This window comes from Salvia hispanica, chromosome 5 (genome assembly GCF_023119035.1).
Source record: "Salvia hispanica cultivar TCC Black 2014 chromosome 5, UniMelb_Shisp_WGS_1.0, whole genome shotgun sequence".
Lineage (NCBI taxonomy): Eukaryota > Viridiplantae > Streptophyta > Magnoliopsida > Lamiales > Lamiaceae > Salvia > Salvia hispanica.
Window position 1 is genome coordinate 25,433,119 of NC_062969.1, and position 22,636 is coordinate 25,455,754.

Below are 22,636 nucleotides of genomic sequence, written 5' to 3' on the forward strand. Positions count from 1 at the left end.
CGCTCATGCAATATTCCACAAATCAACAACAACATCAAAGCTTGGACACCCGGAACTCTAGACTTCTACATTTGGAAATGCCATTTTTTTTGCTCTTAATTACGTTTCCTTCGCTATTTATATCATCACACACAACCTCAAAATACATTTACTCTATAACAGACTAATTGATATACTAGCACAATAACCATACATTACATTTTAGTTTTTGAATGATTAAACAAATTTATTATTTGCGTATTACTATATGAAACGAAATGTAACAACCCTAATTTGAAATGATTATTCAAATCTGCAAAAATTGGATTTGGAATTCCTTTGCAAATATTATTATATATTATGTCCCAAAAGAAATCAAGTTAAACCAACAATAGATTTTTGATATATTGTGATAAGTTGATTTGATGAAAACCTGCGTGGTTGAAATTATCAAGAATTTTAAATTAAAATCTTTAATAATACCATAAGTATGAAGATAATTATTTATAAATAATTTACTCCCTTTGTTTACCAAGAATCGTCTCATTTTGCTATTTTCATCCGTTTATCAATAAATATCTCATTTGTTTTTCGCTTCTACTTTTGGTAATAGACCCAACGCTCCACTAACTTTATTCCACTCACTAATCACTATAAAACTAATACTATATAAAAGTAGGATGAATATTCTACTAACTTGTTCCACCTACTTTCTCCTATAGTATTTCTAGGGATGTCAATGCAGTCCGCAACCCGTGGATTGGCCCGAATAGCCCGCAAAATTTATAGGGTTAGGGTTGAAAATTTGTAGCCCAATAAAATCACAGCCCGATTAGCCCGCACCCGATTAACCCGCAACCCGTTAGGGCCTGACCGAAAACCCGATGGGTTGGTCCGAAAACCCGATAAAATTTTTATTATTCTATTTGTTTGACTCCTAATTGGACACCTTCATTGATTATTTTTATAATATAGATAACTAGATAAAATAACTTTCAATTTTATATTAATTATATAAATTATATATTAAGTTTTTATTAATATAATAGTAAATAAATAAATTAGAAACTTCAAATTCATTAAAAAATATTTAAATTTCTAAAACATGCTTTAAAATATTTAAATTTATATTTTATTTTGCACAAATCTCAAATATTTGTATTTGATCATATTTGTGTTTGAGTTTAAGTATATATCTCAAATTTATCATAATTAAATATTTTATATTTTACAAATGTAACTAACTTTTGTCATTATTTATTGAATTGATCGCATGTTAATTTTATCGGTAGCAACCCGATTAACCCGATGGGCTAACCCGAAACCCGAGCTTTTAGGGTTAGTGTTGAATTTTTATAACAAAAAAAAAATCACAACCCGATTAGTCTGCACCCGATTGACCGCAACTCGAGCAGAGTTGGCCCTGAACCCGGTGAGCTGGCCCGATTGACATCCCTAAATATTTCTTAAAATCTATATCCGGTCAAACTTGGTCTTGTAATTGTGGACTGGTGGAATAAAATGTAACAATCAATTTGAAACAATCGTGTTTAGTAACAATTTATAGAATTAATAATTTATATAATCCCTTTTAGGCTTAGGCAGGGTTGACAAATCGTGCAGATTGGTTCACTATTAAGTCAACACAAAATCAACCCAACCTAATAATTAAGGACAAACTCTAACCCAACATAAAAAATTGGTAGGTTCTTATCAGGTCTCAACCTTAATCAAAACTTAATATAATATGATTAAAACCTTATCACGATTTAAATTTAAAGTATAGTAATATTTAATAATAAAAAATAATACTTCCTCTGTCCCTGAAGAGTATGCATTATTTACTTTTTCGTCCGTCGCCAAAGAGTATGAGCATTCCAACTTTGGAAACTCTCTTCTCTCTAATGAGGTAGGTCTCATTTTCCACTAACAATACTTAAAAAATTTCCCTATCTACCTCTCTCTTACTTTACCAATAATGCATTAAAACTCGTGCTCAACCCTAAGTTCATACTCTTTGGGGACGGAGGGAATAATTTTATTCCTTTATGAATAGAGTAAAGGTCCTTTTTGGTCCTTAACATATGACGATTTTTTGATTTTGGTCCATAACATTATCTTTTGAATTATTTGGTCCTTAACAAATAAAAATCGATCACATTTGGTCCGAAATGGATGGAAATGGTTAAATCTAACGGTCAACGAATATTACTTGAATTTTGACCGGATTAATATTCAATTAACTGTTTTTTTATTTTTACAAATCAATTAATATTCAGCAATAGCGAGGAGAGCGGTCAATCACGACGCCGATTTCAGGTTTCTGCACGATTGCATTTCCGACCTCTTCGCTGATCGGTTGAGATTGGACATGGAGATGTTGAAATTGGGGAAATTGAACCGAATTAGCCTCGCCGCGAAATGGTGCCCCTCTCTGTATTCGTCGTTTGACAGAATCACACTGCTTGTGCCGCTAGGGATTTTGATGACAATGTTTCATGGAGTATGTATGGGACTCCGATGAAGGTATCGGTGGCGCTAGGGATTTTGGTGTCGGAATAGAGCGAGGAGCCATGGAAGGGATATGGAGAATGTGTGCCGGAGATTGTGTTTTGGAATCTCAGGGATTTGAGGGTACGGTGCCGGCGAACCAGAAAGGGGTGGCGCATTGCCATAGTTGATTGAATATTAATAAAAAAAACAGTTAATTGAATATTAATCCTGTCAAAATTCAATTAATATTAGTTGACCGTTAGATTTAACCATTTTCGTCCAATTCGGACCAAATGTGACTGATTTTTATTTGTTAAGGACCAAATAATTCAAAAGATAATGTTATGGGCCAAAATCAAAAAATCGACATATGTTAAGGATCAAAAAAGACCTTTACTCTTATGAATAATCTGCATCCATCCCTAACCTAATTCAAAATCATCGGGTTCTTATTGGGTAGACCTGATAATGACCCAAACTTATTAATTTTGTGCGTGTTCAAGTTAGATTATCGTGTCGTGCTAAAAGTTACCAGTCCCACTGCTTAGGGAATGTCTGGTTTGGTGTTAATTTCATAAAATATTACTCCACTTACTAAATTATAACGGTGTCAAATTATTATTGTACTTCAATTTAGAGTAAAGGCTAAAACTAGTCCTGAACATATGACCATTTTACGATTTTGGTCCTAAACTTTATCTTTTGGATTTTTTGGTCCTGTACATTTCAAATCGGATCACAATTGGTCCTCCGTTTACAATTCCGTTAAATTTATAACGGTCAAAGTATTTAACTCAATTTTGACCGATTAAAGCTCTTAATTATTATTTTTAACTCACTAATTATATCATTAATTATTATTCTAATTTATTACTCCTAAGTCCTAAGCATCTCTCTCCACCTCATCCCAGCTGAATCGCCACCCAACAACGGCGGCGGCGACATAAGAACCGCCTCCGCCAGCCCCGCCACTCCCGACACCTCGCACACCCCCGAGAACTCCGTTGCGCCCTTCCCCGCAAAACCCTCCCTCAGCCGGAACGCCTCAGCGGTGGCTGCGGCGGCCTTCCTGAGGTCCTTGGCGTCTTTCTACAAGGGGATGCGAAGGCGCGAGACGGAGTCGGCGAAGTTGAGGCAGGCGGCGGAGCCCCGGTGCGGTTTTTCACATTCACATTTCACAATTCAATTACACACACAAAAAAAAGTACAATTTCCATTTTTTTTACGATGCTTCAATCGCAATTTGGAATTCAGCAAAAAGGAATTGAAATTACAAGAACCAAAAAACACTGAATCAAAAGGAAAAAAACAAAACAAAATCCTACTAATTCCTAAACTATTGGATTCAATTATTTAGTTTTTCTTTGTTGTTGACACTCCTCAGCCTGACCCTGGTAGCAAGGAAATCCTGATCGTTATCTGATTTCTGTTGCTTAGCCGAATTGGGAGTAGATACCTCATCGGCATGAACAAATTGTGCTTGGTTATGGAGTTTCACCTTTATAGCGTCGGATTTGGGGGTAGGGCTGCCAACGCTTCCCGCCGTACCAACAGGCGGCCGCCACTTCTCGGAAGTGTTCCGCTTGAGGACTCCAGAAGGTGTGCTCGGTGGCGTTGGCGTTACACCGTCGTTGGACTTGGATTTACCCTCATGTCACCAAATTCAATTTATTTTTAACAGAAAATAATTTTGATTATTAAATAATTAAAATGCTTAAATTGGTCAAAATTGAGTTAAATCCGTTGACCGTTATAAAATTAACGGAATTGTAAACGGAGGACCAATTATGATCTGATTTGAAATGTGCAGTACCAAAAAATTCAAAAGATAAAGTTTAGGACCAAAATCGTAAAATGGTCATATGTTCAGGACTAGTTTTGGTCTGTACTCTTCAATTTATTTCAAAATGTTATAACCCTCGAGTTTCAACCCGTATCACAATTTTGTTGGATATTAGAGACCTGTATTCCTTTGTCAATATATTAATATCAGTTGACACAATAAAACATACTCCCTTCGTCCCATGTTACTTGCACTTTTACTTTTCGGCACGTCACAAACTCCTTACGTTATTTATAGTTTAAGTTAGAATTAATGCATTTAATTAATATGTTAGTTTAAGTTAAGAGGTCCTTTATTAAGTGACGTCTCATTACACTTAAAATTCTAATTTAATTACACAAAAAAATCAATCTCAAATTTACGGCCTAAAATGAAAAGTTCGAGTAGCATGGGACGGAGGGAATATTAATTTTTAATTTATTATTACTAGTATTTAATATGTTTTGTAAAGTAAACTTATACTAATATTTTAGAGAGCAGTATAATTTTTTAATTTTTAAATATTCATTTTAAAAAGTTCTCATTAGAACCGTCCATCTTATGACAGTGCATAGTACTACTATTATTACTCTCCCGTCCCATTGAAATAGGTAGGCCTGTTTAACCGGTTCTCCGGTTCTCGGGTATCCGGAATCGGAACCGGAACCGATCGGATAATTGAAGAACCGGATTTAGTGTCAGATTAAAATTAGCTAAATAATAAACAACTTTTCGTTAATTAGTATACTTAAATTAAAATTAAAACTACAAATCGGTTCCGGTTCGAAACCGGTACCGGCCGGTTCCAAACCGGAACCGGACGGTTCCGGATCCGGTTCCGGTTCCGAGATTCATGAGATTTTGCAACCGGGTACCCGGTCAACCGGACCGGGTAGAACCGGAACCGGCCGAATAAGCAGGCCTAGAAATAGGTCATATTTCCTTTTTTTATCTATTCCATAGAAATAGTCTTTTATGACAATTTTTTTCTTCTTGTCTTTTACTTTATCTTACGGACCTCACTACAATTTCAACTACATTTTCTCATTCTCTCTTACTTTACAAATTATACATTAAACTCGCACCAACCCTAAATGGTCTATTTCTATGGGACGGAGCGAGTATATTATGGTGTCATTCGATTATTATGACTAATAACGATTATCAATCTAGAATTAAGTTGTGAGATTTTTAGTTGAAAAAGAGTAATTATAACTCACTATTACCATATAATTATCCACTTAAACTAAATTATGAGATTTAATTTAATAAACCAAACACAATTACGTATTTACTACTTAATGACATAATATAACAACCTATAGGGGATGTTCGGTTGATAAGACTAAATCTCATGATTAAATATGTATCATGTTTGGTTCATAAGATTGACCCCCTCAACTTAATCCTAGATGGATAGTCTCATGATAATTAGTCATAGCCTCTCCCCTCCAACTAAAATAATCTCGCAACTTAATCCTAGATGGATAGTCCCATAATAATTAGTCATGGCAACCGAACGCTACCTATATTGACTAAGAGCACGTCCGTGCCGCTGAGCACCTATACGTGGCAACGTCTGATTGGCCAACGGCTAATTCGATTTTTTATTTTTATTTTTTTAAAATTCAAAATTTATTTAAAAAAATGTTTTTAAATAAAAAAAAATATTTTTCCACTTCCCAAAAAATTATATTCGTTTTCTACCCACTTTTAATTTATTTTTCAATTTTTTTCCCCAAAATTCACATTTTCATCTATAAATACCTCCACTTCAACACAAAAAAAATCACATTCTCTCATCTTTTTTTTATCATCTACATTCTCTCATCTTTTTTCTCATATTCTCATCTTTGTAGGATTTTAATTATGTATTTTTTTTATTTTCTAGGATTTTAATTATGTATTTTTATTTTTAAAGATTTTAATTATGTAATTTTTATTTTTTAGGATTTTAATTATGTAATTTTTATTTTTGAATGTATTTTTATAATGTAGAAATGTTTTTAATAATTGGAGTATTTAAATTGAATAATGGAATGGTGGGACCTTTGAGCTTGTCCTTAGCTAAGAGCACGGAGGTGGGTGTTGTGCTCTTAGCTAAGGATAAGGAGTAAAAGTGGGTCCGGACCTACTTCCGTGCTCTTAGCTAAGAGCACGGATGGGGATGCTCTAAGGACTATTTCTGTGTCCCAAAGAGCATTAGTACCCTGTGCAGGAATGCTTGTACCACGATTAAACCCCCAAATTCCCAAATCCCAAAACCTTGAATCGAGCCTCCATTAAAGCTGTATCTCCTCCGCCCTCTCTCTTTCTCTCTCAACAAAATGCGAGGCCTTCTTCGCACATTCGCGCAGCTCTCCATCAATGCCAACACTAAGACATCGCAGCTTTACAATCCACGCCCGCTGCTCACTTTTCAGAACCCCTTTTCCACTCAAGGCGGCGGTGGTGGCGATAAAGATGCGGATTGGACGCTCCATTTCGGCGGAGCCGGGTCTTCTAGCCCCGACCCTATGAGCTGGGATGAGGGCTCCTCGTCCTGGTCCACTGGTCTTACCAAGGAACATTTTGACGGTGAAGTTGTGGGGAAGAAGGTGGGTGCTCCGGATCCTACCGATTCCCAGCCCCGCGCTCGCCCATCGGGCCGGACTCAGCGCCCGGCTTATTCGGATGCAAGGTGGACGGATGATGAACTCGTGAGAATGAGGGAATTGGAGGCCGCGAACCGTTGGGGTAAAGGATTTGTTGATAGCTGGGATAATAAAATGCACGAGACGACCATGTTGCTGAAGCAGGTACGAATTGGTGCTAACCATACTGTTTTTGTCATGAAACAGATTCCAAATGATATGAATTTCGTAGGTTTTGTTAATGCCAGTTCTCAGCTACTTATTAATTGATCGAGTGATTAATATCTTCAGCTATCAAAATGTGTTATTAGAAGTTCCGTGGTCTTATTATTGACATAGCAGGGTATTAGCATATCCTAATGTATGATCCATTTATCCTTGAATTCTTCTGTTTATTTAGTTTTTCAATTAGGAATGAGTGAAGTTAAGATTTTGATTTGGTTGAATATATTTTGAATGAAGGTGCGGGAGCCTGGAGCCAGGGGGTCGTACTTGAAGGATTCTGAGAAGGCAGAAATGTACAAAAAGCATAAGGAGAATCCAGAGGAGTATACTGTGGAAAGGTTAGCAAAGGAATACAAGATTATGAGGCAGAGGGTGCACGCAATATTGTGGCTGAAGGAACTTGAAGAGGAAGAGGAGAAGAAGCACGGGCCACTGGATGACTCTGTCGAGATGTTGCTTGATACTTGTCCCGAGTGAGTGGATTTATTCCCTGAGTAAGAGGATTGATGCATTCACTTTCTGATTTTATATTATACTACTTGCAATATGATTTGTAGTTTAACACTTGCAGGGGTGTGTGAGCACATGATTTTTCAGTTCTTATATAGCATTGTGTGTTGTACATAAATTGGTTTGAGGGTTATATAAATTGGTTTTAAGAGTTATACATAATCTGCAAGATTGGGCGTTCTATTCCTCTCTTACTTACAAGTGTTACTAAGTCTGCATCTCTATGTGGTTGTATTTTCATGCTGTTATCTGTTAGTGCTACCATTCATAGAGATTATATTGAACTAGCCGAACTGCTCATAGTCTGTGACTGGAAATAAGTGATTGCATTTCTTGTTGGTTCTTACCCAATTATATGGACATTGTTAATGAGTAATAAGAGCAATTTCTTAGCTTAGTTTTATCATGGTAAGCATTCTGAATTGTTGTGAATTAAGATGTGCTGCAGCTGCCCTTTCCTGTAGCATTCCATACAAGGTTGTAATATGTGCACTAGGCGTTTCTGAATTCCTCTGTTGTGTTTAAGTTTCTGTTGTGGTTGTCTTTAGAAAGACACTTGATGTATTAATTCATTTTACTTTCACCCTAGTTGATTACTTGATTGAGTTTTCCATGCTTCATCTTATAATATCATGTGGATGTTAACTTTTTCTACACCTGCTCTGAGAATCTTGTGCTGGATTGATATCTTCTTTTGGACCAGTAAGATTCTCATTGTATTATATTTGAATTTTGTGGTTAATGATTGAATCACAAATTTAGCTATATATTTGGAATACCTCATTAAGTTTACCTTTCTTCTTAGTTTTGTGTTAAATTGCGCTGTCTGTCATGGAATCGTGGTCAAATAAGGAGTTACATTCTTTCCACTTTAAGGTGACAAGGACAGATAACCAATCAGAATTAGGGTTAAATTGTTCTCTGTCTATTCAATCTTACTACTATCACAAAATTCTTATTTGTAAATGTTTTCTGACTGGAGTACCCTTGTATGTGTTCATACTACTTTTTGGCAGGGGCTCTTTTAATAGTTACTGAACTCATTATTTTTCTCTCATAGCGTGCTAGCTTATATATGAAAATAAAAACTATTTGAGCACAAAATGCCTGACATATACCCTGTTAAAAGAGAGAATTCACTTAGAAATATGTATTTCTCATTCAACAGGAGTACATTGAATGGTTTGGGAGTGCTATCTGTGTGCATGTCTAGCTTTGGTTCACTTTAATTTTGGTTGTCTGGATTAAATATTGAATCAGAACTTAAGGTTAGAAAATGATCGTAACAAACTGTGCTTCTAAAAGCTGGACTGTCCCTTTGTTGGTAACTTTCAGATTATGTCCAATAGTTGAATGTTTGATTCTAATTGGGATGTATGTTTGGATGGCCTATTCATCAGCTGGTGTTTCTATGGCCACGAGTCCATAACTTTTTTTAATATTTGCTTTCTGATATGTTGAGGGAATTCTATTTGACAAGTATACCTCCTTGCTGCCATGCAGGTTTTTTGTCTCTCATGACAGAGAATTCCATGTTGCTTCCCTGCCATATAAACCAGACTTCAGGGTCATGCCAGAGGGTTGGGATGGCACCACCCGGGACCCTGATGAGGTCCTCTATGAGATATCAATGAAAGAGGATGAGATGTTGTACCAAGAATTTGTTCAGAAGATGAATTTCAACAAAATGAAGGTAACCAGTCAGTTCGTCATTAGTAATGTACCACCATCATATTCAGAATATCTTAGAGACTGACTTAAATAATTACTTTTTTCTCTCTGTGATCATCAATCTCGTCTTTAGTTGGCGAAGAAGGTGAAATGCCACAAATACAGCAGGAGACGCCCATCTGAAGGTTGGAATTTTACGGTGGAGAAGCTAGGTTCACGAAGCAAGCGTGGAAACGGGGGTGGCTGGAAATTCATTAGTCAAGCTGATGGCTCCAGCAGGCCTCTAAATGATGACGAGAAAATGTTTGTGAAAAGGGAGACTCCTCAGAGGCGCCGGAAGATCCTCCCATGATAGGCAACAAATAAGTACAATTGACTAGACTTTTTTAGCCTGGATCTCTTGTGGTTCTTACATGCTTTACACTGGATTGAGGCATCCTTCATATTTTTAGGTTTCCTTATAGAAGACGAGCAATCTTAGAAATGAACATCGACAAGTGCTTTGATAAAAGTGTCTATTTTGTGCTGCTTCTCTGTATTGATGAAGCTCGAAAATTTGCAACGCATTTGTCAATCGATGCATTTTGAGATCTAGATATGGTGGATTTTTAGGCTCCAATTTTAGTAGACTTGATATAAAGTTGATTCTATGGAATTGCAGTGTGTGCAACATCTCATACTGCATTTTCAATGCATATATGACCAACAAAATTAACTCTGACCAATCAAGTTCGTGATACAATGCAACACCTCTAATATTATTACTTCAATCTGAAGAAAATGTTATTCCAGAATCAGTCACGAGTAAACCAAAGGGTGATTCAAAGCTTAACATACCAAGCTTTTAAAGTTAGAAATGCATTCTAGTGAACGCTCGAAATCACTGTCGTCCAAGGCCATAGTCAAACAGCAAAAACCAGGAATTCCAGTCCAGGAAGCACTATTGATGCACAGACCAGTAGCCCTAAGCATGGCTTCTCGGACATTTGAGTCATCAAGCTTAAACTCACAAGTGCTATCACCTTTGTTTATCTTGAAGGTCTTGCCAAGGAGAGTTGATGGCTTTGCGATGATGGATACACCCGCTTGGGCTTCAAGAACCTCCCAGCCACAGGCTTCCAACCTCTGTACAGGAAGAGCACAAAAACATTAGTGTGAGGCAATGTTACTCCTTGACAGCAAATCATCAATTACTCAAAGGATGGATACAATAGGAAAGACATGCCCATATGATACGGATGGACAATCAAATCAAGCAGGATGTTTCAGCACACTTTAAATAACATCTATAACATGCATTCATTTACCTCTTTCAATTGTTTATATCTGCCTGCCAAGAATTCTGTGAGCTCATAAGTGGAATTCAGTAGATCCCCTGTTCTCTGATCTTTAAGATCCAATAACTTTTTAACAGTGTATTTGATAGTTCTATGAGGTTTGCTTAATCCTGCAAAGCTGTGGAATGTTTCGATCAGAGAGGGCTGATTGATGAGCAGATACCCAAATTTTATCCCGCCAGTCAGCATCTTAGAGAATAGGCCCCCAAGAAGAGCCGTGCAAAAGTTTGGGTGAGCAGATGAAAGTTTCTCCAGGGTACCCGTCAAATTCCAACCCTCGAATCCCTTGGAGTTAAACTCAACGCCTGAGAATGAAGTATCTAGAATAACCGTTGCTCCAAACTTAGCACATACTAATAATAATTTATTGATCTCTTCATTACTGTAAAGCAAGCCAGTGGGACTGATAGTAGGACCAGAGATGTAAACCCAAGGTTTATTAATATTCTCGACTGCGCCAGCAAGTGTTTTTTCAGTCAGCTTGTATCCTACTTCTGGATTGGTTGGAATGTTTGCAATTTTTGCATTCAAAAATTTCGCAGCAGATAAATAGTTTCCATTTGAGCCAGTAGGAAAGCACAATGTCCCACCCTCCTGGATGCAGCAAAGTACCAACTTATTGAAAAGTGCCACGGTACTGTCTGCATAGATGAACTCAGAGTTGCTGTCTGATGGAAAGCCATAACTGGTGCTGATCATTTCTCTAATTCCACTTGTAATATCCGTTTCAGAATCTGAAATATTCTGTCTAGCAAAACTCTCGAATATGGAAGCCTTGACTGGTGTTGTTATAGGCAAAAATATTTGGTTGACATCCATATGTACTACAGGAAATTCATCAGATTCATTCACTGCCAACTCAGCATGATCAAGTCTGGAGATAGCAGAACTAGAGAAGCCATTGACCTCAAAAGCTCTTGTCTTCTCAACACTTCTCTGGAATGAGAGAATCAGATAAAGATATTTCAGTGTTAAGACTTTTTTTCACAATTACATTCCTACCGAAAAAAATAAGAAAGTTAGACACCCAAACTATCCATCTTTCAACAATTAATGTCCTGAGGTCCGATTTTCAGAGACAAAAATGATGCGGCATGCTGGAAATTGAGCTAACAAAAATAAAATAAAATGAGTCAACAATGTTAACTCATTTATATGACAAAATGTTAACCCATTAAAATGTTAATTTTTATGCCAAAAATAAAATGTTTACTGAGTGATGTGAATTTTAAATTGTATAATATTGCATCAAAACGACAACATCGTTTTGATGCCAACTCATTTTATAATTCTTTTCTTAAAATCCAACTCAGCTTCTAGACGTAGGATTTCCATTGCCAACAACGAATAGCAAAAGGGCCAAAAGCTTAAGTTTAATAAGGGTATTTTTCCAGTTCTAATTCTCACTATTAAGAGTCCCTTTGATTCATCTATAAGTTATTTCACTAAAACAAGATCTATTATGTCTTCTTAATACAGACATTTATAAAATTTATGAAACATTAATTGCAAAATGCAACAGACTCAAAATATTCTATTGTTGAGAGAATCATGAAATCAAGCTCTCGAGGCCCATCTACTAGAATTTTAAAGATAACTTCGAAGTAACAACTTGAAGTATAGGTAGTACAAGCAAAATTTAAGCATATCATCATAAGGCAACAGTGAGACAGATACCTTATTGAATTCATGATAATTAGAAACATGACTCAAGACAAGTCCACTTACTCAATCGAAGGTCTAAAATAACTATATCCAAAATTAGATTGATAAAGAATGAAGAGCACACTCTCATTTTAGTTTCTTCAGAATTTAAATCATTATGTCGATCTTAATCATACTAGAAAGTAGGTTGCTTTGGTAATCTGTTTAGACTAAACTCCATAAATTGTCTATCTTTTCTGAATTTCTCAGTGGCACACCATCAAAGACATGAGCAATGACACTATGTAAAATTAATACAGACTAACCTCAGGAAGTGAGTGCCGATCAGCAAGCTGGAAAGCTAGAAGCTCATGAAAAAGACAGCCATAATAGTACTGGCTAATAACTGAAGAGTTCCCGTGTAAGAGTTCAACAGTTTTGCATAATGCTTTAAACATTGCCTCCTCTTCTGATATGACAAAGGCCACTTCCAAATCCGAATAAACCTAGAATATAGAGAAAAGAGTATTAGGGAGCATAAAACAGAGGATGAAATCATTAAGGTTCCAACTGCACTGAGCGATTCCATACCCATGGAATCAAAATGAATGGATATAGTAATGCGTATTTGCGAAAGAATTTCACATCCATTTTTTGCAGTTTGGATGACTATTTGAATCATCATTTCAAGTTCATTTTTACATACTCATAGGAAAAAATAATTCATAAATTTATTGAAGTGGAATCTGAATAATATTGTGTAGGTATGTAGATGTTAAAACAGATTGCGCGAGTGTTTGAGCCAAAACATTTTCAACCCACAGAGAGAGAGAGAACAGAAATTTCAGATGATGAGGAAAAGCCAGAGCTGCTAGTTGAGGTGTGCACTGGGTAACCCCAAAGCTAACCACACAGGAGAGGTAAAACCACAGTACGCAAACCTCCGGCAACATGATCAACTTATAATGTGTTGGTGTGATATTGGGACTTGAACTTTACACCTTTAGGGGGCGTTTACTTTGAGTGATACGATTGATTGATAAAATATGGGTTTGCATATTTAAAGATACAGACAGTTGATTAGCTTGGATTATTTTTTATCAATCCATCTTATCACTCAATGTAAACGACCCGTTAATCACAAGAATACCCACGCCACCACCAGGCCATTCCCAAGGGTCAAATAAGAAATGCTTGAGTGGGTATAGACTGGTGATTCCGATCCACACTGTCAAATTCCCAATCCAAAGCCCAAGCACAATACAGTATAATATTAGAAAAGCTTTAATGATTTTAGGCCATTATACCTGATTTTTCAGCAAGCCACATACAATAGCTACATGTGAAGGAAGAACATTCCCAGCAAGATATTTAAGGACACCGTTGGAACTTGGAAGGCTCGATAGCTCAAAGTGGTCTGATATATCTACGAACAACCGACAACCAATTTCTCGCGTGATATCTGTAAGACGCTCAAATGCTGAACTGGTGACCGACTCAAATTGAGTCATCCCAGTGACTACCACCTCTGGCTTCAATTTTCTGATCAGCTCCACCATTGAATCTGACTGCCGTGGTGCTTCAATGACTGCAACACCTCCCACTGAATGTTTCCCACTTTCTGTCTTCTGCAAATGAGATTCAAGTTGTCAACAGTAATTATGTACACTTTCTGTCTCCCACTGAATGTTTTCTGGAATTTAAAATAAATAAAAAAAAAAACTCCCAGGGTCCTAATTTTTAAGCCAAACTCCTAGGACAAGGGAAAAACACAGTAGATATTAGGTATACTGCTTGCTTCTCTTCAAATTGGTACAGTACATTTCTTCATTTCTTTTCATACAAAAACAAAAGCGAAGGAAAATAAATAAATAAAACGTCATCATAATATTGATTACTATCCATCTTGTTGGTTTACTACAAGTGAAGAAAAGACCAACCTCCATAGTTGTTAACTTATTATTATAAATATTGCTATTCAGGTATTTCTCTTAATAACAAAACTGTTAAGAAGGTTTGACATTGTCCCAAACTCCAGTGATGGCTATAAAGTGGACTCCTATTTCAGATGTGGAGAAGTAAGAAAAGAAAACGATTAAGAGGTGATAAAAGGGACCTCAACAATATAAGAATTACCATACCCCAACATTTAGCGATGTCAACCATTGTTTTGGTAGATTCCGAGACAATTGCTCATCAACAATGGCAAGGCGAGGAGACAACAGACGTAAAGAACTTTCTATCGCCACTGTCCTCGAAGGAAATACAACAACATTCTGTCCAGGAAAACGAGAAAAAGAATCCAAATTAGATGAGTCAGGCACTTGACCTTGTACTGAAAACTATAAATTTCTATGAAAATCCAACAGTATTGCGATATTCTTTCATATTAACAAAGATTACAGTGTATTTAGGAAGTTGATATAGCAATGCACAGAAATAGAGTAAGCGGACTAGTCTGAGGTATTGTGTTGCAGGCTTGTCTCTTGTGGCATATATTCCTTGATAACTAAATACAGAAAATACCTGAAAATGTCAAAATCAACTGTTCATAATTATAAGTATTTTACCAATTTTGTCCTCAAATTCGCTTTCCGTGTTCAGTAGAAGGATACTAACATTTTATCGATTTAACTAATGTCAACAAGGTTGGCATTCTTTAAGCTAGACTTAGAAATATTAATAAGCACTCTCAACACTAGGTCACATTTATGTTTATGGATTATGTTTGCGGCTTAGGTTGTGTGCAGAGCTGTTCAGCTCTGTGCCCTTTTTGGGTGTGTTTTCTTTTGATTTAGTGATTTATCATTCACTCTCACCTTGGTGTTACTACTATCATAAGTTTCATTAAAGAAATACAAAAGGCAGAGACCACGAAAATGCTAATGAATTCACTATGAAAACTGAATAACATAAAAATGAATATAAAAAGGAATTGGAAGAGAAAATATTCTTACATCTGCTGTTAGTGGAATATGATGGTATGTTCTCATAAAACCAGAGATAAGATTACGGAATCGTCTACTTCCAGCTGGTTGTTCATATGGAAGAAAAGAATTCTTTTTCAGAACACTAGCAAGATAAGCTAGGAATGGAATTTTCTCATCAGCAACAGAGTCATCTTGAAATGACAAATCTAAACTGCTGCTGATGTCATGGAACCCATTTTTGAGAAACTCAAAAATCTCTTTCACCTGTTGCAGCAGATGTAATCAGTGCTCCACCTCTATTATCATTCTTCTGTTATGTGCTTCCTTGTACATATGTAAGTACCAACAAATAAGTCTTACCTGATTAGGTTGACGGAGCTGACAACTGTATACTGATAGAGCATGAGAAATACGACCGCCAGCCTTAGCATAGGCCCATGCTGTCCGGGCACAAATTGGTTGGTCTCCAGCTAGACCCATGAAGAACTCAAAACGGTGTGGGCTATTCTTTTCAATTTCAACCAAAGCTGAAATGTCTGTATCAGCAGCCTGCACCGAAAGATATCTAAGAAAGTACACTTTGGGATGTTATCAAACAAATATACGTGTAATAGAACCTGAAGAACTTTAGTCTGCCATAGCTGGTCAACACGCAAACCACGACGCTCAAACAAACGTCTGCAAACAGCTTGTCCTGGGCGGCCTCCCATATTAAAAATCATAATCCCGAGAGGTTTTATAACAGATATACCTTCTTCAACTGCACGAGCAATTAATCCTAAGCCAAACTGGTCTTCAACAAATCCCTAAAGACATGGGAGAATCAATACAGTGATAGAAGCAGTCTGGTCCAGAAATAATCAACAAGGCAGAGGCAGAAAAGGCAAGTAACTTCTGCAGTTGAATGAACAGATACACCATTGAATACTAATACCAGAGAGGATAAAAACTATCTCCGTATTAAGCCACCAGCAAGAAATACAGACAGGTAGAAAGATGGACCAATTTTTATATTGTGAATGAAAATGCAATCAATAGAAAATTTGTTAGGTTGCAAAGAGTAAAGTTGTTCAAGATTTCGATGTCTACCAATAAATATCCAATTTGAATAAAAATTTTCTCAGTTCTTTTAAAATATTATAACTCCATACGCCTCTCACAGAAACTTGAGTTCTGGATTCTTTTCATCCATGTGAAAGGGTTTCTTTTTAACCAGATAGTTAGAACAAAAAAAGTATAAACCAAAACATCCAGTCCCAGGCTGTTTCTTTCATTTGAAAATTTTGAATAAGAAAAATCATATAGACATCAGCTATCAGTATAGTGGTTTGCCTTTCACTTTTCTTGCTTTAGATTTTGCTACCAGACTACCAGTATAGCTAAAGACTAATCATACTGCATTTTAATTTCATATACATTTAGCTACATAAATAAACGCAGCAAGCATATATACTTCAGTATGAAAGAGTAGATGCTGTTTGCAACATCTAGATATGACCCAAGTTGAACTACCATCGAACCTGGAGAGCACAATAGTTGCTCAGCGAATGTAAGAATTCTTCACTGGCATTTTCAGTAACCATTTTGGACATTGCATCTGGATTAGGATTAAGTATCTGCAAAAGAAAATGACAAGAATGATCAGAACACGGAAAAAGTCTAACATGGCAATGTTATTGTACTCCCAATATAAACAAAAATTTGGCATGGCCTATGTACAAGAGAATATTAATTAGCTAATATTTGCAAAATGATTCATTAAATTGGTGATAATACCTGTGGTATGCACCCCACAATTCGCTCAAGTTCAATATTATTATCTCTGCAGTAAGACAGCAAATCAGATTCATGAAATTCAACTCTGTCAAGAAGAGTTTTATTCTCCTCGTCATAAATTGGGTTGCCATTTTCATCCAAAGCATTCATATACAGATTTATCCAGGAAATCTTAACTGCTCTTGGATTAATATCAAGCCCGTAGACCTACAGTGTGTTAAAAACATTGTTCAGCACAGAGGGACATAATTCACAAGCATGCAGTGAACACTAGAAGCAAATAAAAAGCAGTAAAAAATAAACAGCAGTAGGATTTAAGACATGGACCTTTAATGGTGAACACTTGTCAGCTATTGCTATGGATATCCATCCATTCCCACAGCCAAGCTCTGCTACTGTCCTGTCCTTAAAAATAGAATCCGGATGCCTGTTGATCCCCTCATAAAAGGTGAATGACCAATCCTCTGGCATAAAGATACTGGGTATTACCATCATGGTGAGTTTCCTCCTCTTCTGGAAACCTGTGAACAATGACAGAGGCTGTAAATGCAGCTAGTTTGTACGAAAATATACGAAACTTAACCAAAGCAGTGAAAGTGACGTGAAACTTCATTGATCGATTGATTTACATGAAACAAATAGAACAAGAAAGCTCAACGCAGAGTACAAACAAGATGGAGATACATATATGGTAGCCAATTTGAAATTTGTAATCACGGAAAGAGATAGAAACATGTCATTTACAAAATGTTCCTCAACGTTACTTGGAACTTTGAAATATCAAACAGCATATTGTGATATCCCTAGTGTTAAATGGAGATTTGAAATAGTCTGGATTCTCACAAACTACCAAAGAGATCTAGTTAAGCTCATAAAAAACAAACAAATTAGCGTCGACTAGTTCAGTAATTTAGCGTGGAAACACAATCAGAAACAGAAATTGCGAGTTAACCTTCATGTTGTTCAAGATATATGTCCTGAATTTGAAAATGGTAGGTCTGCAGACAGGACTCGGAGGCTTCCTTGGAGTGGAATCGTTTGTGGAGCTGAGAGAGGAAAATCCGGGCATCGGTTCGAGTAGTCGGATCCTCGAGGCGCTCCAGTAGTGATCGGATGGCAGTGTAGGCTGCGTCACCTGAGTGTTGGCACTGCTTCAGGAAATCTTCCATCACAACTCCCATTGCTAAGAAAAAAAGAGCTCTACTACTACTGCGTCGGACTCGGAATGCTTGCGCAGTGTGTGCCGCCTTCAAAAAGATAATGCTATACAAATAGTAGAAAGCACGACATTCCAGATACAACCCATGTTATGTGATCATCACTTTTTTATAGCAATCCAAATTTAATTTTTTTTGAATTATTTTCTACTATTCGCGAGGTATTTCTTGACTCTATTTCTATGGAACGTATTAAAATGACAAAATGACTCTATTAAAATGGAGGGAGTAGTATACTTATTTATTTTATCACATTGAATAAATAGAGTGATACACAGAAGATAAACTTGGATATATCTAGCACTGTTAGATAGGGATTCTAGATCAGAATTGGAACCGACTATTGACAATGATTTATCATTTCAACTTCTCAAATTCTCTCCGCTCTCTCTACAATTTCTCTCTACTTCATCCTATTTTCACAAATTGCAATTCTTTAAATACTCCTATAGTGTCACACTTTCCTTTTTATTTAATTACTAGCATTACTAGTATTAGTGATAAGGGTAAAAAATTGCACAATACCCAATCAAAAGATGAAATTTCCCCAAGAGTCAAACTCAAGTAAATAAATTGTGTTGTATTAAATGGTTATTTATAACATTGAGCTCGGAAAGCTACAAGCAAACTATTTCCTTTATGACAAGCACAGCTACTGACTTTGTGGTTAATGGGTGACGCATAGTTGTAAAAAAGGTCCATTATTACCACCACAACACAATCAATTTCATCTAAGTGGCCAACTCTTGCACATGGACATTTAATTTTCAAACCATCTACTATTTCATAGAAATGTTGCACCAAAAAATTTATAAACTTATCTAACCATCCATAATTGGAAAATTGCACCATTGACAAGAATTTAACCAAACTTGACAGTAATAATTTTTTGATAATTTACCCTTCAATTTTATTTTTTTCAGAAAAATATAAATACAACCCCGAGCACTCATTACTGCGCTCACATTGCTCTGTAACGTGTTGGAAACGTTTCTGGGAATTATTTGGGGCCAGAACCTACCAAGTACGCTACATGTTGCTCAGTGCATGGTCGATAATTGTGACTGCTAATGAGCGACGTCGTGCTTGGTAAACTATCGAGTACTTTTGAGCTCCAATTCAGATATTAAGAGGAACATTGGTCAATATGATCAGTTGCGTCTATTTTTACAAAGATGATAAAGTGAATGACAAATCCTTTTCCTATTTAAATCAAATCCTCCAACACATTTACAGCAAGAGATCAGAAAGGCTATGACTAAGGCAACGAAAAACTATTCTTGTATTTCTCAAGTGGGAGCTTGTGCATCTCAAACCTGCTACTACTGTTGGTAGCTGAATCTTCGCCGCTGGCTTCTGCAGCTTTGAGCTCGTCCAAAGTTCTTCTAGCGTACACGGTGAAAGCAACTGTAGTGATGATTGCAACTATGAAGGAGAAGACATTGTAAATGATCTCCACTGGAGTGAGATGATAGTTCCTATATTGGACGTCTGCCAACGTCCTTATAAGCCGACCACTGCAGAAAACAATCGTACAGAGAAGATTGAGACGATTGCCATGATCCTTGCGCAAAAACGACACATATAAATATAAATATTTATAGCACAGCTGAGAGAGGAAGGGAGAACCTGTAGATGTAGATGAATGCCTCGGGAATCATGCCTGCGACTGAACCCCATAGATAGGGCCAGAATCGCATACTTGTGACCACAACTGCGTAATTGAATATTGTGTACGGGAATGGTGAAACCCGGAACAGTGCAACGACTTTAAACTGATGGAACCAGCTTCCTTCTCCGGCCAACCTTATCATAGCAGCTTTTTGGGGCCATCTTTTCAACCATTGCTGCGGATAACAAATACTTTACTGAATGACGTACATGGAAGAGAAAGCTAAAAATATATTTTCCTTTCACAAAGAGAGAGTTTCTGACTTACATGAATTCTGTCGCGAAAGATTAAACCAATTAAATACGGCAGGACCATCCCAATCGTTGTTCCCACCATAATTATGATGAAACCCAGCCCATATCCAAAAATCATCCCGGCTAGCCACATGGATGGACCAGAAGGAATTAGGAAAACAGGGAACAAAGCCAAAGAAGCTACAATTACAAGCGCCAGCAACGGACGGCCAAATGCAGTGGCTTCCCATTGCAAGAGTGGGAAAAGAACCTAACCAGAAACAAAGAGTTGCAGGTAAGATAATAAGCATGGAAGTCATAAGATTCTGTAAATTATTAGTTAGCGTTAAATGAGATTGGACAAAGTAAAACTGTCTGGATATACAAGTGCAAATTTATTCCAACAGATAATAGCCAACAATAGTGCAATTCCATCAAGGAAATTCAGAAGCACCGTCACTTATCAACTTTAAACCACTTAATAGTTAATGGTAAACAAAGAATAATGAGCTCCGAACAGAAAGGTCTGCAGTTGGAAGCTTCCCCTCTAGCATTAATCTTTTGAAGTTGCAGAGAAGTTGTGGACAGAGTAATTTTCTAATCAGAAAAAGGAGCGGTAGTGTAAAGGTGAAAGATGAAAAAGAACGATGAATGGAATATATTAACTGAACTCCTCTATTGATGCCAACAGCGAGAAGCTGTATTCAACAATATTTTTGAAAGCATGATATTGCACACCTACGTACTCCACTAAATACTAAAAGGAAACCCTGAACCTAACGAAAGCCGATACACAAATAAGCAGACTGACTCTATAAGAAACTAAATAACTCCAGCCAACAAAAACTCCTCAGCCTCTGTAATCCACCACAGCCCTTGCTCCTCTCATATAAGTGTGCCACGGCGTTGTCCGCTAACACACACAGAGAGAACAGGGAAAAAAATGAAAAAAAGTTTATCACACGTGACAAAGCCAATGAACAGATGCAACTCATCTTTGAATTAGTTCATTGCTATTATGCATCGGAGAATTTCAAATCTTTAGATCAAATTTTCATTTAATCAGAAAATAAGTCCTTAATGCTGCTTTCAAGTTTGAGAAGTAAACGCTGAAAGATATTTCACCAGAATGTGTGGAAACTGAAGTACCTTTTCCACAAGAAACGGCACTCCATACTTAACGAACACAAGGAGCAAAATCATGGTAAGTGAAAACCATATTATGGCCCTGATCCACCATGCAAAAGATCTTTTTCTTGGTGGGGTTTGAGATACTGTATATGTTTCATGCGTCCTTAATTCATCGGGAACAACCAATCTCACATACTCACTGTCTTCCTTCCCTTGAGCTTTACTCTCATTCTGTTTTATTTTCTCTGGCTCCTCAGTCAAATCTGGCATCTTCATTGAGACACCAGAATCTGCCAAAGACAACAAAATAAGCACCAATGTAATTGCATTATCATAGCTGTAATCTTTAATACCAGTGCATCCATGCAGTATACCAACGCCTTAAAATAATTTTTTTATAAAAAAGTAAAGATGCAATTTTTCTGGCAATTTTTTAATTTAGCTAGCCCCAAATTAATTTTGTGCGATTAAAGATGGATTCCAGCAACATATAGTCATATAAAGCAACAAGAACATATATTCTCCAAAAAGAAACATTCTGCTTCAATAAATAAAACCTTCATATTCCCATCAATAATTAAATCTCCAGCTATCTCCTCATTCATAAACTCGGTGCACAATTTAAAGCATATTAGTAACCACCACAATTGAAAAGGCAACACTCTGCACCTACTTTAGTTGCTTCTTAACAAAATCAGATTTTTCCACCCTTAAATTAAACCAGAAAAATTCAGTAATCTAAATGCATAAAAACACAACGATATCAACATAAAAACAACAGAAAGTTCAAATTAAACAAACAGGAGAGAGATAAAGAGAGAACACGAGAAATTTAAACACCCAAGCATAAGTCAATTAATATCTACGATTCAAACTATACACTTACACTAGAAAACAATTAATCATAACGATCAACAGAAACAAAATTAAAGGGAAACGCCAGCACATAATTTAAGAATTTGAAAATTTGAAAACAGAACGCAGAGAGAAAAAAAAAGACCTACCTGAAAAAGAAGAGCCACTACTGGGATAACTGGACTCCGATTAATTTAATTTTTTCCACCTTTTTTCAGGTGAGATCGTTTTCTTTCAAATTCTGTTTTGGTTGGAGATGATGATGACCCAAAAAACACGTTAGAGGGCGAAGGAGGTAGTTGAATTTGTTGCTACAGAGAAAAAGTAATTTGAAAACGTTGGAGAAATTGTAGTGGTAGGCTGTAGGTGGTGAGCAATAGCTTATAGCAGGGTGGTGCTTTTGCTTCACAATTACTCTTCCTTATTCAAAAATTTGAGGATCTGTTTTTCAACCATCGCGCTTTGACAAATGCAATAGAATCAAAAATCAAAATCAAGCCCACCCAAC

At 36.6% G+C, this 22,636-nt stretch overlaps 3 protein-coding genes across 6 annotated transcripts; 1 reads left to right on the plus strand and 2 right to left on the minus strand.

Moving 5' to 3' along the window:
• Window positions 1–6,538: 6,538 nt before the first annotated feature.
• LOC125189222 (protein GAMETE CELL DEFECTIVE 1, mitochondrial) lies at window positions 6,539–9,927 on the plus strand. Its single transcript, XM_048086511.1, has 4 exons — window positions 6,539–7,092; window positions 7,390–7,625; window positions 9,166–9,355; window positions 9,467–9,927. The coding sequence occupies exons 1-4, from the start codon at window positions 6,622–6,624 to the stop codon at window positions 9,683–9,685; spliced, it is 1,116 nt and encodes a 371-aa protein (XP_047942468.1). The 5' UTR covers window positions 6,539–6,621; the 3' UTR covers window positions 9,686–9,927.
• A 140-nt stretch (window positions 9,928–10,067) lies between these two features.
• On the minus strand, window positions 10,068–18,301 carry LOC125189221 (methionine S-methyltransferase-like). 4 transcript variants are annotated; one of them, XM_048086509.1, is made up of 13 exons: window positions 17,973–18,300; window positions 17,348–17,541; window positions 17,021–17,227; window positions 16,765–16,860; window positions 15,996–16,050; window positions 15,862–15,938; window positions 15,605–15,793; window positions 15,272–15,508; window positions 14,456–14,590; window positions 13,622–13,942; window positions 12,641–12,820; window positions 10,641–11,606; window positions 10,068–10,458 (listed from the first exon to the last, which is right to left on the minus strand). In XM_048086509.1, exons 1-13 carry the CDS (start codon window positions 18,199–18,201, stop codon window positions 10,162–10,164), a joined length of 3,183 nt encoding a protein of 1,060 aa, XP_047942466.1. In that variant the 5' UTR covers window positions 18,202–18,300; the 3' UTR covers window positions 10,068–10,161. The 4 variants fall into 4 exon arrangements, with proteins under 4 accessions (XP_047942466.1, XP_047942465.1, XP_047942464.1 ...); XM_048086508.1 differs by having other exon boundaries at window positions 13,622–13,939; window positions 15,862–16,050; window positions 17,973–18,301; XM_048086507.1 differs by having other exon boundaries at window positions 15,862–16,050.
• A 1,054-nt stretch (window positions 18,302–19,355) lies between these two features.
• Window positions 19,356–22,636, minus strand: LOC125186657 (transmembrane protein 64-like). Its single transcript, XM_048083071.1, has 5 exons — window positions 22,278–22,636; window positions 21,292–21,563; window positions 20,177–20,413; window positions 19,867–20,084; window positions 19,356–19,754 (listed from the first exon to the last, which is right to left on the minus strand). The coding sequence occupies exons 2-5, from the start codon at window positions 21,547–21,549 to the stop codon at window positions 19,496–19,498; spliced, it is 972 nt and encodes a 323-aa protein (XP_047939028.1). The 5' UTR covers window positions 21,550–21,563; window positions 22,278–22,636; the 3' UTR covers window positions 19,356–19,495.